Source organism: Monoraphidium neglectum (assembly GCF_000611645.1).
Source record: "Monoraphidium neglectum strain SAG 48.87 unplaced genomic scaffold scaffold01244, whole genome shotgun sequence".
NCBI classification, from domain to species: domain Eukaryota; kingdom Viridiplantae; phylum Chlorophyta; class Chlorophyceae; order Sphaeropleales; family Selenastraceae; genus Monoraphidium; species Monoraphidium neglectum.
In genome coordinates, this window is record NW_014012384.1 from 1 (window position 1) to 15,558 (window position 15,558).

Here is a 15,558-nt window from a genome sequence, read left to right on the forward strand (position 1 = left end):
GTCCCCGCCGCAGCACCGTCCGCGGCGACCTCATCCGCATCCTCCAGAAGCTGCTGCGCCGCCGCACCCGCTTCGACGCGGTGCTGATCGAGACCACCGGCCTGGCCGACCCCGCGCCGGTGCTGCAGACCTTCTTTGTGGACGACGAGCTGCGCGCGTCATACTCCCTGGACGCCCTCATCACGGTCGTCGACGCGGCGCACATCACGCAGCACCTGGACGACGAGCGCCCAGAGGGCGTCGAGAACGAGGCCGGTGCGCCGGCCTGCCGAGCTTTGGGTGTGGGAGCGGGGGGCGGGAGTGGCGGGTGCCGACCCACCGTCTCATCCATACATCGGGGACCCGTGGTTTATGCAAATCGGGGAAACATCATCCCAGCGCACGCTGTGCGACGCAGTGCGCATGTCACGTGCACAGGGGTGGCGAGCGTGTGTCTGAACCCCCAAGGACTCCCCATCACGGCTTCACATATGTGCACGATCACATCACCCAACCCACAACAAAATAGTCGAGCAGATCGCGTTTGCTGACCGCATCATCCTGAACAAGCTTGACCTTGTCAGCGCTGATCAGAAGGAGGCAGTCATCAAGCGCATCAAGGTGAGCGCGGCAGACGTGTTGCGCGCTACGCGCTCCCTGCTTTTCGATTCAACCCCCTATCCCCCGCAGCGCGGTCAACTGTTCAGCAACTGGCGCACTTGTGCGCTGCGCGTGAGCTCACTGATGGCACGGCGGCAGAGGGGCCGCTGCGAGACTAAACCCCCCACGCCTGCTGTTGGCAGCCGCACCCCCGACCCAACACAGTCACCACCCCTTGCCTTGGTCACTGCTGCCGTCTCCGCAGGCCATCAACAAGCCTGTCCAGATCCTGGAGGCCATCCAGGCGCGCGTGGACTTGGACCAGCTGCTGGGCATTGGGGCGTTCAGCCTGGACCGCGTGCTGGCTGTGGAGCCGGACTTCCTGGTGGGGGCTATGAAAGCAATAATTTTGCAGTGGCGGGACTTTGTTTGCCTGTGGGGGTGGTGTGGTAATGTGGATTGAGGACCTGACCGGCCGGGAAGCAGCGACGCGAGGGGAGGGCGCGCCGTGCAGCAGGCCTACGAAGCTGCCTGCAGGCCAAGGCCTTGCTTCACAAGCGCCGACTTCTGACCTGGCGGCAGAGGGGCCCTTGTCCTGACCTGAACGGGCAATCCTGGTGCGGCATTTCCCCCCCCCCCCCACCTGTAGCTGTCTCATGTCCGGCCTGCACTTGCAATCGCGCACTGCTGCCAGGAGGACAAGGAGCACGAACACGACAGCTCCATCACCAGCGTGGGCATCACCTGCGAGGGCGCCTGCGACCCCGACAAGCTCAACGCCTGGCTGCGGCGCCTGCTGACAGAGAAGGGTGCCGACCTGTTCCGCTCCAAGGGGGTGTTGGCCATGGCTGGCAGTGACGACAGGTGGGAGCGGTGTTGATTGGTGCCAGGCGTGATTTCTACAGTCCCAGCTTAGACTCAAGCGCGCGCTCCATGAACTCGCACGTCCCCTGCTTGTACGCCCCCCTGAAAGCCCCGCACACCCCGCCCCAAGCCCTACCAGAGTCCCTTCCCCCAAAACCCCTAAGCCCCCGAGTCCCCAAGGCCCCCCTCATCCATAACGTCCTGCCAAAGGACCCCCCAAGCACCCCTTCCAAAGGATTGCCAGCCACCCCAAATTCCTTGGAACGAATGGTTCCCCCGCCCAAACAGCCCGTCCCCTCCCCCACTTGAAACCCTATTCCCCTGGATGCACCGCCACACCCAACCTGTCTCTCATTGGCTTGACTGCTGTGATGTGGCGCCACTCGGGCATGGCTCGCTGTCGCAGGCACGTGTTCCAGGGGGTGCACATGCTGCTGCAGATGACCAGCAGCGCCTACGACGACGTCGCGCCGTGGGCCCCTGGCGAGAAGCGCGTGAACAAGCTGGTCTTCATCGGGCGCAACCTCGACCGCACGGACCTCACCAGCAGCTTCAAAGCCTGCCTCGTGTGAGCAGTGAGAGTTGCCCGTTAAGCTGCGCAGGTGCACCACGCTGTACTACACGCTGTGCGCATTCGCACGACGCGCAATAAGGAGTGGGGCTGGCCTGCATCACGGAGGGCGTTGAACACTGATTTCAGCATCGTAACTAGGCTTGGACGTTTGCGCACCCCAGACTTATAGCTTGTTGAGTAGGCATGTAAACATGTACATACGGGATAACATCCACGTTGGATGCGGGTCCGCTGCACCTGCCTGGGCGTCTGCGTGGCCAGATTTGAGCTCCAGCTGAGCATACGAGCAGCCAACATGCTTGCTTGCGCAGCGACTCTGGATGCAACAGACCGGTACAGGAGGCAGACAACAGTACATGCAACAGTAATTTTGCTGCCATAAAATTGACAGGACACAGCTGGTTACCGCGTCGGGCCGTCTCCTCGTAGATCAAACCGATGTTCGATCGCGCGAGAGTAGCGTTCTCCGCCCTGGTCATCTGCGTTTTGGTCACAAAGCATGTGGAGGGTGCTGCCGTTTGCATCGCCGATGATCCAGGTGCGGCTGTGACGTCCAGCAGCCGCCCAACCGCACACTGAAGGAGCACACACCCTTCAGGCGCTGCAGGCATGCCCTGGCCCCTTTGCAGGACGCCAAGGTCAAGGCACCCTGCTTCTGGACCTCCAGGCAATCAGGGCGCCCCCTTGCTCCTGCCGCCTGTGCAGCTGCGTCGCTGGGCGTGCCGGCGGCAGCGGGGATGAGGGCAACGATGCAGCCAGTGCGCAGGCACTGCCAAGCTGCGAGCCGAGTCTGGTGAGAAGCACTGAGCTTACTCTGGGCGTTAATCAGATAGCAATTCACAACCTTCTGGGGGCTTCACCAGGCCCCAACTGCAGCAGCCATGATGCTGCCTCATTGCGACTCCTGCGCCTTGGCGTGGACTGCGAGTGCCAAGGAGGCGCTGTCCCCTGTGCCGGCAGCGAAGCCGCTGCGCCCCAGTCCGGCGATGATGGCGCCTGCAGCTCCGCTGACGTCATCGACGTATGGCTGCCTGCTGGCAGCGCGCATGGCCTCGAGGGCGGCAGCGGCGAGTGGTGTCCAGAGGGCGCCCAGCCCGTACCTGCCTATGAGCTGTTCGCACCGGAGGAAGGCCCCGGCGGCGGCGCCGACCCAGCCGGCAGCTGCAGCCCGGGCCGACCGCCCGGTGGCGACGCAAGCCCTGGCGTCCTGGCATACCCTCTGCAGCTGCCTCTGCGGAGGCTGCCCGCTGCTGGTGCTGTGGCCTCGCCGAGCCTCGCTGATGGCAGCGCCCGTTATCTCATTGCCGCCAGTGACGACGGCACCATGCGTTGGGTGCCTCATGACGCACAGGCGGGCGCGGGGTGCCAGCCGCAGCAGGACTCCCAGATCCCTGCAGCTGCGGTGGTGGGGAAGCCGTGGGCGCTGTTGTGGTTGGGGCGGCTGGCGTTCAGCGCTGTCGCGGCCGTGGGATGGGCTGCCGTGATGCGCAGGCTAATGAGCAGGCGCGTGGGGCCACGAGGGACGCGCGGTCATGCTCCGCCATAACAGCGACGCACGGCGTTTTACACACGTGCCAGGCTCGCGCCGAGGCCGCCTCGCTAGCTGGATGGTAAGATTGTCATATTGCAAGTGGTGTTTGAGGGAACAGCAAATTGAAAGAATGCAAGGGAATCATAATGCCAAACCAGGGATACAGAGCACACATATATCAATTCTTGTCAGGTGCACCACGCAGCAACACAAGCCACCGTCCAAAAAAAACAGACTTGCAAAAGAACGTCAGCCGCCAAGTCGGCCCGCACGAAAACAATTTTTGAGTTGGACCACAATGTCAGTCGCATACGGGGCCACACGCTGCGAGTCTCACGCGCCGCCGCTGCTGCCGCCAGGGCCGCCGGCGGCGGCTGCCCCTGACGCGGCGCGCTGCAGCCTGTCGAGCTGGTGTGCGGCCTCGTCCATCTGCGCCTGGAAGATAGCCTTCATCTCGCTGATGTCAGCCTCCAGCTCCTCTATACGCAGACTGCGCTCCCCCAGCAGCTCGACAGCCACCCCCAGCTGCGGCCGAGCGGCGGCGGTGGCGCGACGGGCGGGGGTGGTGGGGTGTCGGGTTGTGGGGGTTGCGGGTGGGGGGTGGGGGGGGGTGGCAGACTGCAGGGAACAGGTTCCTTTTTACAGGTGCTGGGGCTGCGGAAGTGGGGCTCACGATTTCGGAGCCCGGCACTAGGCATGCATACTGGCACTCGACAGAGCATACGTTGACGGCCCGGCGCGCCCATTGCAATGCCGACGTGCCGACATGCGTGCTCCACCGTGGTCAGTGCGCCACGCCCGCCCACCTCGTGCTGCGTCTCTGCCAGTCGCTGCTGCAGCTTTTCCGCCTCCGCTGCGCGCGCCTCCCCCTCGCCCGCGCGTTTGAGCGCCTCATACAGCTGCTCCTGCGCGGAGTCCCGCTCCGCGCGCGCCGCCGCCGCCTCCGCCGCCGCCCGCTGCGCCGCCCGCTGCGCCTGCTGCAGCTGCGCCTGTGCGGCTGCGAGGGAAGCCTCCGGGCCGAGCGCCCCCGAGAAGCTGCCCGACAGCGACCGCCCGCGCGCGGGGCTGCCGGGGCCGCTGCCGCCGCCGCTGCCGCTCCCCGGGCCCGCCGCGTTCAGTGACAGCCGGTTGCTCGCGACCAGCGCTGACAGGGACACGCCGCTGCGAGGCGACGCCAGCCCGTCCAGCCCGCTGCCCTGGTGCTGCGGCTGCTGAGAGCCACTACAGCTCCGGCCGCCCGCCAGCGCCCCGCCGCCCTCGCCGGTGCCGTTTTGGAGCGCCTGCGCCGACGCCGACGCGGCGCCCCCCAGCGGTGGCCGGCGCGCGCCGGGGCCCGCGGACAGCTGCCACTGCTGCAGCTGCGCCTGGAGCTCCTGCTGGTGCTGCAGCAGCGCCTCTGCCCTCTCTTGCAGGCCGTCCCGCTGGCGGGACAGCAGGGCCAGCTGCTGCTTAGCTTCCCACTGCTTCTCCTGCAGGTCGCGCTGTGCTGCATCCAGATCCTTCCGGGTGTGGACATGGGACCAGGCAGGGGCGCAGGGGCAAATTGAGGGGTGCGGTGGGGTGCACAATGCGCAGAGCATCCAGGGATGAGCCCTCACAAGCATGGACAAGAGGCTGCAGTGGCAGCCGAGGTCAGCCATGCCCAATAAACACGCGTCATGCCAGCTTGAGCTGGTGCCCGCTCCTGCGCCTGGGCGCGGGCGCGATGCATCCAGCCCTGCGGGCCGCGGAGCCCGAAAGGCCCATCTCACCTGCCGCAAGCCCTCCTCGCGCCGCCGCGCCGCCGCCAGCCGCTCCTCCGCCGCGTCCCTCTCCGCCTCAACAGCCAGGCACTGCCGCGCCGCCGCTTCTGCCCGCGACCGCTGCTCCGCCGCCTCCTGCGCGGCCGCCGCCGCCGCGCCCCGCGCCGCGCCGAGCGCGGCCTCCGCCGCCGCCGCACGCGCCTCCGCTGCCGCGGCGGACGCGCGCGCGGCGGACGCGGCGCCGTCGGCGGCAGAGAGGCGCGCTGCGGCCTGCAGATCTGCGTCGGCCGCGGCTGCTTGCGCCGACGCGAGGGCGGCGGCGAGGGACTGCACCTGCCGCAGCAGCGGCTGCGTGGCGTCGCTCGTGCCCGCCATTGCCTCCTGCTTGTTTGGGGTTGGGGTAAAACGAAGCCGCACGGATCCGATGTTGACTAGGGCTGTCGACCCAATAACCCTGCAGCCACTCGACCACGCACCCTTATCTCCACCATCAATGTTGCGCGGCCCTGGAATTGACTGCAAGAATCGCGCGGCCCACCTTGTTCTGCTCCTCCAAGATCCGCACACGCAGCTGCAGCTGAGCCACCGCCCTGCGCGCCGCGTCCTCCGCCGCCGCCGCCGCCGCCCGCTGCTGCTGCACGCCCGCCTGCGCCTCTGCCAGCGCCGCGGCCATCGCCGCCTCCCGCCGCCGCGCGTCGTCCGCGCTCGCCTCACCGTCAGCTGCTGCAGCCCTGCGCGCCTCGGCCAAGGCCGCCTCCGCCGCTTGCCGCTCCTGCGCCAACCGCTCCGCCGCCTCCTGCTGGCACTCCCGCAGCCCCTGCCTCGCCGCCAGCAGCTCCGCCTCCGCCTCCGCCGCAGCAGCAGCGGCGGCGCTCCGCGCGTCGCTCAGCTGCGCCTCGAGCGCCTGGCACCTGCCCAGCAGCTTCTCCTTCTCGCCCTCGAGCTCCTTGGCGCGCGCGCGCTCGGCGCCGGCGGCGGACTTGAGCTGCTCTTGCAGTCTGGCATTGTTGTCCTGTTGGTGGAGCGTTCGGAGAGAGGGGGGGGAGGTCGGCTGCAAGTGCGGTGCGCCTGGAAGGGCGAGTCCGCCGTCGATGACGCAACAACCCCGGGGCAGGCGGCACGCCTTGCCCTGCTTCGCAACACCTGGCCTGCCCGCAGCATCCCCGAGAGCAGCCAGAGCTATTGCGGCTCCCCAGGGCGCTCGGCGCGCGCCTGCGCCCGTGGCGCCCGCCAGGCGCCCGGCCGTGGTGTGCAGAGAGGGCCCTGACCTTGAGGGCCTCGATGGTGCGCTGGTGCTCCCCCAGCCGCCGCGCAAACTCCTCCCGCAGCTCCGCGGCCTCCTCGGCATCTGCGGCAGTGGGGGGGGGGGGTCCACGAGCACGAAATTGGGTCGAGCGGGCGCTCGCTGCGCAGTTGGCCGCGACGAGCAGCAGCGTGGGTTCATGCCGCCGCATGCGGCTTGTGCATGCCTGCCGCGTGGGGAGGAGCTTCTCGAAAAGCGGCCGCGCATGCTGTCCTGCCTGCGCCCGCACCTGCATCCCCGCGCGGGAGCGCCGCGTCCTCCAGGTCAGCGCGTAGCTGCTCATTCTCCTGCCGCAGTGCGTCGTTGATGGCGCCGAGCGCCGCGAGCTTCCCCTCATACTGCTTGACGCTGCCCGGGAAGCGGTCGATTTGGCAGCGGGCGTGTCCGGGAGGTTGAAGACGGGGCAGCAATGCGGAGCAGCACACATGCAGCACATCGCTGCGGACCGACGACCGATGGTGCCGCGGCGAGCGTCGACAAAATGTAGATCAACGTCACTCACACTTCCCTAAGCTTCGTGTCCGCCATTGCCCCGCAGATTGCAATCCCGTTCGTCAGTGACAACCTCCCTCCAGATTTCCAATCTGTTGCTTCATGTCGCACTGGAACATCCAGTCATGGGGAAGGTATCCTACAGTATGCCGTCTATCTGATCGGTGTTGACGGCATTGCAGCGATGATCTCGGCACCTTTGAAACTATGCCAAGCTACCTTTTTCTGGAACGATAATATCATATAAGCTTGTATCGTAACGTCCCAATAACATGCTCATCTGTATTGGTAATCATCAGCCAAGACCCAGTGACCGTGGGGTGCGGGGGATGCCGAACACGAGGCACAAGCACAGCAGGAGGAGGGTCTGGCAGTATGATGGGGCGTGCGGACCGCTGAACTAAGTGGCCCCAGTAATGTCAGGGGATGTGGGTGGGTTCCTATGAATAGTGACCACGGGCATCAGGACGGGCTGTGTCTTGTGGTCAACCAGGCCCAGGACTGTAGCCATGCCGTAGCAGGCCGTCTTTTCAGAAGATTATGCATCTAGATGGCACACGTGCCATACCCTGAAACTAATGTTTGTGCATGAAAGCAACCTCACCAATCTCATGTTGGACCCCCCCCCCCCACATGTGTGTGGTCAGGTGCCTGGACCGGTGCAAGCTCTCTCGCCCAAATACTGTAGCCAGACGCGAATCGCGCCATAAAAGATGAATAGGGTCACAATAATTTGCAATAAATAGTGACGCATATGCCTCGACTGACAACCAAGTTCCCTGGTGAGTAGGCTGCAGTTCCCTGGCTGCACCAGCAAGGAGCAGGCACATGCGAGGCCTGCCCTGACAGGTGTTTGCACCTGTCGCAAGGCGGGTGCTCTCCAGCCCGGTGTCTGGTGGCCTGATCAATGAGTTCTGCCTCCCGGACAAGGCCGGTAGCGGGACAGCAGGTATGGGTTGGACTCGCAGCTTCTCAGCCCCAAGCGCATGGTACTGCCGGTCACCGCAGCTGGTTTCGCAATGAACTGTGCATCCCAAGAGAACTCGCCAAAAATGCACGGATCCACACCGACATGGCGTTCATGGAGCCATAGCGGCGCTCTATGACGGTCGGAGGTTTGCATCACCCGCAGACGAGGAACGAACAATCTCACCCACTGCGGCCACATCGACACGCGATTGAGCCCGCCATATGCAATCGCGATGGACCACGACAGTTTTTCGTTCCAGTTGATGTTTATTTCCAAACTAGCCTCGACGAGATGACGCTCCTCAAGGTCGCATTGCTGTTCGCGCTCATCTTGCAACTTGCGGGTGAGCAAGCTGCCAGCCGGCTCCACTTCACCATGAACACAAATCTATTTGTATTCTGCTACTTACAGTACACAGCGGAACATGAGCCTCGTGCCTGCCCATCTGCGTCGGTGGTGCGGGAGGGTCTGAGTGATTGTTGTCAGGTACCCTTGCATATCAACATGAACAGTCCCGCTCCCAACACATGTGCCCCTCTCTTTCTCCCTTGGTCACACCCTCAATCAGCCAGCACCAGCGCTGGGCGTTTGCTGCTGCAGGCTGGCCGCCGGCAAGAAAATCAGCAGGACTATCACACGGTGTGATGCCGGCGCAGCGGTGGTTGCACATGTATGAGCCTATTGCTGCATGCATCGTGTCTGGTGATTCTGGATTCCTCATCTGCACCCGGCGTCGCTGCAAACTACAGATGAAAGCTGCTTGCAGGCCATGCTGCGTGCGTGCACGCACCTCGCTGCAATCCGTCTGCCTGCTGCCAGCTCAACCCACTCTTTGGAGTACATGCATGCCCCCCTCCACTTCATGCCGATGCCCGCAGAACCTGCCAATCCCCACCTACACTGTCCCAGGCAGCGATGTTCTTCTGGTCGACACCACAGGCAGCCGGTGAGCACAGCAGCAGCAAATTCGGCTGGAACTCTCTGCAACGCAGCAGTGTCGGCAGCATCGTCGGTGCCCATGAACAGCATCGATGCCCCCCCATTATGGGCGGCCCACACTCTCACACGTGAATGCTGGAAGCAAGCAACTTGCATTTTTTGAAAGCAATCAAATTGAGTGTGGCAAGATCTTGAACGCGGTGCTCATGTAGGCGGACAGCCACAGGTCCGGGTGCAAACCCAGGCTTTGATTTCTTTTGCGCACATGCCTCCAAGCAAGTATCTGTGGGCACCATACGCATCTGTCCTGCTCTATCTCGCGCCCACACGCCCTCGTCCTGTCCGCTTCCCTACCGCCGTGCCATACGCACAGGCTGCGCCAGGGCGGCGGCGTGCTGTCTAACATGATCCAGGACAACGCGCGCACAGGCAGCACGTACGACCTGTTTGGGACCGTGGCGCGCACCCAGGCTGTCAACCGCGCCAACAATGAGCTTCGCACTGCCATTGGCAGTCAAGATCATGCCGGGTGAGCACGCATCAAGCTGAAAATCATGTTCCCAACACACACATGATACGGCACCTGGCGTGCATGCGCCCGCCACACCCCTACTCGGGGGTTGCAAGGCGTCGCTGGCAACTTGTCCCTGCGTGTGGACGAGGCACTCCTGTCTTTCAGGGTCACAACTGCAAGCCCCCCTTGATGCGCTCCGGCCAATCAAAGCCCTTCTCCCCGTGGCCTCACATTTCCTGCTTGCCTGCAGGTATGTGCAGGAGGCCGTCGACGGCTCTGGCTACTGGGCGACCCGCGAGGGCACGCGGTCCGGCGAGGGCATCGCCGCAATCACCGCGCGCGGCCGCGGCAAGGAGATGACCGACCCCACCAACCGCGCGTCCCTCGCGCTGATGGACGCGTCGATGGCGGTGCAGCGCGTCGTCGGCCAGGAGGACGGAAACGAGGCGCGCTTCGCGACGCGCCAGGGCACGGCCAGCGCGGCTGCGGTGACGGTGCCTCGGTCGTACTGGTGGGTGTTTGTGCCAGACTGGTGGAACACAGGCACCTATGTCGCCCGTGGGCGGTAGATCGTTACCTGCAGGTGATGATGTACCGCCTTCTTGATCGCACCCGCCGAGCTGTGCAGGCGCGCCAGGCGGGCTTCAAGGCCCGAGCTGCGTCGATTGCCCAGATAAGGGCGCGGTTGGTGGTGCCGGGTGCGGACCGGGCCCGGTCCTGCCATACCGAACCGTGCACTGCCCACCACGTCGTGTGCCGCACTTTTTGCTTGCCACCTGTTGAGATTCCACTGGGACAGACCCCTCCTTGAACCCCACTTGCAGAAGCAAGCGGTGCCACCTGCTGCACCGCCTTGCGTGAACCGAGTTCCCACACCACTCTTTATATCTCGTAGTGCAGTGTGTGCCCAAATAAAGTTGCCAAACACCTGCCATGCATCAAGCGAGAGTGCCATCGTCACTTTCAACATCCCCCCTGCACTACACCTTTGATCTGGGTGGCTGCTGATTGTGTGCTCGTGGCCCCTGCAGCCGCCCTCACCGGGCATAGGGGGGCTGCTCTCAAACGTGTGAGGGACCTTGTCCGAGGATTTTGTGCGCCGCGCCTTTCCGCGCATGTCTGTTGGGCATGCGCCCACCCGTACTCAACTCACCCGTGCGGGGCGAGTCGGTTGTTGGCGGTGGCAATGAGTGGCGGATGAACATCGGGCGACGTCGACATCATGGCGTGACACACTGAGTTGTTGAGCGTGCGTGTGCTATTTCCTTGCAAACTTTGACGTGTTGCTGCCAACTTGAAAGGCTGTAGCGCGTGGTTACCTCAACTTGGGGTGGGAAGCGCCGCTGCAAGCTGAGGTACCACAACCGCTCTGGAGTGATTATTGCGCCTTTGCAGCTTCAAGCTTGCAAGTTGCGGGCACTGCGCGTGCTGCCGTGGCGGTTCACCTCTCCTGTTGCCCGCCCTAACCCCTGCACCCTCAAACCATGCATGGCCCCTTCTGTTGCTCAGCACGTGCACCTCTTTGAGGTTTTTGAAAGCTGCAGTTGCACAATCTACATAAGCACCGTGATTTCCCTGAACAATTTGCGCCAAGTGCCGAGACATCGTGCTCTCACTCACATTCCTTTCGATATCCACAGCATCCCCGACGACTTGGCAGAGATAACCATGAACACTCGAACAGAGTAAGAGCATCCAACATTACATACAACAACCGCACAAATCTGCCCGGTGCATGCGGTGGTGCAGGCGGGGTGGATGCAGCTGCGCAGCGGTGCTGCGCCAGCTGCCCAGCTGCTGCACCCCCAACAAGGAAGTTTGATGTCAGGGCCAAAAAGAAGCAGGAGCACAGTTGGCGCATTCACAGCGCCTTGCGTGTGCGCCGCAAAGGGTGTGCTTGATTTCCAGCACAAACCGGTAACACTCGCGTCAAAGGTAAAGCCGGCCATCGCTGCAGGGCTCGCAGGGCGGACAAATCGCCCATGCTACGCCGCGCATACCAGGTGTCCGCTCTGTTTGCCGCAGCCCGCGGCCAACGACCGCACCACAGGCCCAGCCCGGCTCCGCCCGCTCGTGCCTCACTGCCCCAGCAAAGGCCCGATGTCAAACGCAGCCAGCTGCCGCCATGCAACCGGCCAGGGGCGGTGAATTTCGGCAAACTCTTCGCTGCAGTCTGTTCCCAGGTGCGCGATGATGGAGAGCACAGTGGTCACACCCGCGCCCTCCCACCCCGGGTGACTGGCCAGGTGCTCGGTGATGTCATACACCTGTCGCAATCAGCCGGACGAGGTGGCAGGCAGGTTGTTCACTGTACGCAAGGTGGCAACACTTGTTCATTCGGCGCGAGGTGGCAACAATCGCCGCGGCTTTGCGAGGGCGAGGCGGGGTCGACGTGCGCTGGGTGGGGGCATACGGGCCCGCCGCTGTGCCCGGGCGCCTGACTGTTTGGGACCCAGGGCCACATCTACAGTGAGCATGAAGCGGCCGTGCCCTCTGCCCTGGGCGAGCTGCTGGATCCTGTCGCCCCGCCCTGGCGGACCCCTTCACCCGCTACAAATTGCGAAAGATGCACGAGACCTTAAACCCAGACTCACCCTGCCATTGACGGCAATCCAGGCGTCGGTGGGCGCCGTGTGCTGCCTGACCTCCTCCAGCGTCCATCCCCTGCCCAGCTGCCGCAGTTGCCGCCGCGTCAGCCGCAGCTTGCTGGCATCCGCCTCTGGCCGCCTGGGCAGCCAAGCTTGGTGAACGCCCGCCGTGGGGGCCGGAAAGGGGGAGCCGGCTGCGACGCACGCATCAGCGCGGCTGTGACTGCTGCTGCTACTGCTGCTGCTGCTGCTGCTGGCGCTGCTGTCGTCGGGGTCAGCGCCCGAGGCGGCCAGGTTGACTGCGCTGCCGCTGCTCTCCAGGCTGCTGCTGCTTCGGCTGCTGCTGCTCACAAAGTGTTTAGAGTCAGCAGTGCCAGCGTGCCCGCTGCTGGTGTGCCACTCGGCGGGGCTTCCAGTGGTGGGGGTGGGCGCGCCCATCGCTTGCAGGAAGGGGCACGCCATGTGCAAGGCTGTGATCAGCACTGTTGACGCCTCCTGGCTAAAAGCACGGGGCTCCTTCGGAATAGCAAGGAGGCCAATGATTAAGAAGAGAATATAATGAAGGGTGGATTAACAGGGAGCAGACAGGATAGAGGCTGCAAAGGGGCTGGGGCAAGGGCCGTATGAGGTCTCCAACTCTGTGCTGGGACCCCCCGACAGAGGGCCAGGGGCCACGCCTGGGACATGCGCGTGCACATGCTTCAAGGTGCTTGCTGCAGAGAAGGTTTGTATTATTCTGCAGCCTGTAGCATCGCGTTTGAATCAAGAATGCTCGTCTGTGGGCGGAGCGCTTGCCACTGATTCCGCAGCAATGTTGGAAGACGCGCAGGACGAAGCACACGTGACGTATAAAACATGAAATCCGCAGCGTTCCTATAAAGAAGCTTGAGTCATCACAGGAAAACTCGAGGCTATACTTCCTGGCTTGCGGCGTATGGTTGGTGAGTAATGGCGCTCGGAGTAGTGTGCTCTGCTGCTGTACATTGAGCCCGGGCATATGCGGTGAAGGGCCATACAAGTACAATCAAAGTCATTTTTGGAAAGCAGGAGGTTGTAGCACACACCTTACCTGCGCTAGCCCGCCAACACTGCCCACGTCGGCTCACACCGGCCCTGCAGTCAAGCTGCAGGCTGCGTGTCACCCGTGTAGACTCTGCAGCCTGGAGCTCAACAATTGAGTGGTGCATGAACGAGATCAGCATCGCATCACAGGCATGTCACGGGTATGGGCAGGGATACTTCACTAGCTTTGTGCACTCTGCCACTTGCCGCACGTGCGCCACTGCGCACCCCGAGTGGTGAGACGGTGATGGCGGACTACGACTCTAAGGCAGTTGAGGTACACTTCTGCGCTCCCAATCTTTGATCATTGTATCCCGCAACATAGCCACACCGAGCTCCAACACGTACAAATTGTTCGTGCCGACCAGGTGCGTACAGCCTGGTGCATGCAGGCAAGAGGGTGTGCGGACCAGCTCAAGAGCAGTGCCACCTGCGCGTCCTGTGGTCGGTCTGTCTCCTCCGCTCCACGGGAATGTTTTCAGAGCACGGGCATGACATCAGTGCCGCTGGTGAGCAGAGAGTAAATTTGCAGGTGGTCGAGGAGGCTGTCGGAGTCCCTCCATGTGCGGGAGTATTCATCCTGCCTTGCTGCTGCGTGCTGTAGGCGCGGTATCATGTTTCCTGCACTGGGTAGCCAGCGCAACAACATACCATGGATATGGACATGCATCACGCCAGCTGAATCACCGGTCGACTCATCAGCAACCTCATCAGTTGGACTTGCGTTCCAAAACGCTTCCACACCCACGAGCACAAACACCAGGTCATGCATGAAGCGCAACACATATCCAACAATAGCATATCTGCTACTCCTTGAGTGGTTTTTTCCTTCTGACAGCGCGCTGCCTCACTGTCACAGTTGGCAACTGTTGTCTGCATCCCAGCTTTAGGCGCCCAACATCAGGCGGGCCGGCATTCAAGGTGATTCAATGCAGTAACATTGGCATACACGGCAAGCCAGGCCCTTTTGCGAAAGATGTCCGCACTTTCGTCACCCCGGTTCCCCATTGACCAACCAGCGCTCCCTTGTAGGTGCACGAGAGCTGTATCGATATAGTTCTTGATGATCAAGTGCAGCGCGGTGTCCATTACCGGAGGAGCGATTGCTGGCAGCGGCACGGCCTTTGCACCTCGTCGTTTTAGCAGGTGAATGACAAAAGAATCAACGGTCCAGCTTGTGACATAGGTTGAATAGGCTGCTCGGCTGCGGGACTTGTCTTGCTCCGATCGGTGCGGCTGCAGTGCTGGGCCGCCGCTCCGCTGCGTGCGAGTGGTCGCCACGCCTTTGTCACCGCGCGAACGCAGCCGCGCGGCTGCGGCAGCTGAAGCATTACATAGAACAATCAATACAAATCATCCACAGCAGCGTGTACTGCCCAGAGGCGCCGTCCCTCTCCCCTGGTCTTGTGCACTAGCCCTTCGCCCCTCGCCACCCACCCCATCCCGCTGCTGCTTTGTGCTCACGCATGCCTGCACCCCAGGCGCGGCGCGCGCGGAGCACCCATGTCGCACGACGGATGTGAAGAGGTGACGTGGAAGGGCCAGGCCTTCCCTTACCTCATGCACCACCCGAAGTTCCTCAAGACCGAAAGCTACGGCTCTGCCCGCGCCGCGGCGGCCTCAACGGGCCACAGCAGCAGCGGCTACGGGCGCGCAGCCCCCGCCAGCGGCGGCGACGGCAGCGACACGATGCAGCGGGTGGGTGGCGGCGTGCGGGGAGGCTGGGGCGATAGCAAAGGGGCGCAAAGCAGCGGGGCGTGTGGGCAGCATGGCCGGTCGCGGTCTTGCTGCAGCATCCGTGTCTCTGCCCCGCAGCGGTGGTTCTCCAAGCTGTTGTGAGGGCTGGGCGCCGCATGCGTGTTGTCATTATACTGCCATGACGCCCCCTGTTGCAACCCTCGTCCCCCTGGACCCCTCAGTCTGGGACGGGCACCTGGCTCGGCCCCGCGCCCCGCGGCGCCGGACCGCTTGCCGCCGCCGCCAGCGACGGGCCCGCCGCCGCGTCGGCCGCCCGGCCGGTGCGTGAGCCCGCGACGATCCACCTGTCAAACGGCGCCCGCATGCCGCTGCTGGGGCTCGGGACGTACAAGATCACGTCACCCGATTCCATCAAGGCGGCGCTCGAGCTTGGGTACCGCCACTTTGACTGTGGGTGGCGGGCGGCCTCGTGGGACGGGGTTGTCTGATGGGCACAGGCTTGTTTTCGGGGCGGCGTCAGATCGCCGGTGATGGCATCATGAGGAGGGCCGCTGGATCCTGTGTCCAGGTTTTGCCTGTTATCGTGTTTGTGTGTCGTGGAGGACCGATGGCGCTGTCGCCAGCCCACGCTTCTGGTGCAGCACATGCACAGCAGCCGCTCGCGACTGCCTTTGGCCCCGCCCTTCAATCCATGTCTGACCC

The 15,558-nt window shown here is 63.6% G+C and overlaps 3 protein-coding genes across 3 annotated transcripts; 2 read left to right on the forward strand and 1 right to left on the reverse strand.

Annotated features, from left to right (window-relative positions):
• Nucleotides 1–402: 402 nt before the first annotated feature.
• On the forward strand, nt 403–2,015 carry MNEG_7164 (COBW domain-containing protein 1; the record flags this gene model as incomplete). The annotated part of the gene is made up of 5 exons (XM_014044361.1): nt 403–409; nt 509–600; nt 845–964; nt 1,274–1,443; nt 1,850–2,015. 5 exons carry the CDS (start codon nt 403–405, stop codon nt 2,013–2,015), a joined length of 555 nt encoding a protein of 184 aa, XP_013899815.1.
• Nucleotides 2,016–3,881: 1,866 nt separating this feature from the next.
• MNEG_7165 (hypothetical protein) lies at nt 3,882–7,121 on the reverse strand (the record flags this gene model as incomplete). The annotated part of the gene is made up of 7 exons (XM_014044362.1): nt 3,882–4,073; nt 4,355–5,047; nt 5,300–5,671; nt 5,829–6,302; nt 6,559–6,638; nt 6,823–6,941; nt 7,096–7,121. 7 exons carry the CDS (start codon nt 7,119–7,121, stop codon nt 3,882–3,884), a joined length of 1,956 nt encoding a protein of 651 aa, XP_013899816.1.
• A 7,540-nt stretch (nt 7,122–14,661) lies between these two features.
• On the forward strand, nt 14,662–15,344 carry MNEG_7166 (hypothetical protein; the record flags this gene model as incomplete). Its single annotated transcript, XM_014044363.1, has 2 exons — nt 14,662–14,856; nt 15,078–15,344. 2 exons carry the CDS (start codon nt 14,662–14,664, stop codon nt 15,342–15,344), a joined length of 462 nt encoding a protein of 153 aa, XP_013899817.1.
• Nucleotides 15,345–15,558: the final 214 nt, after the last annotated feature.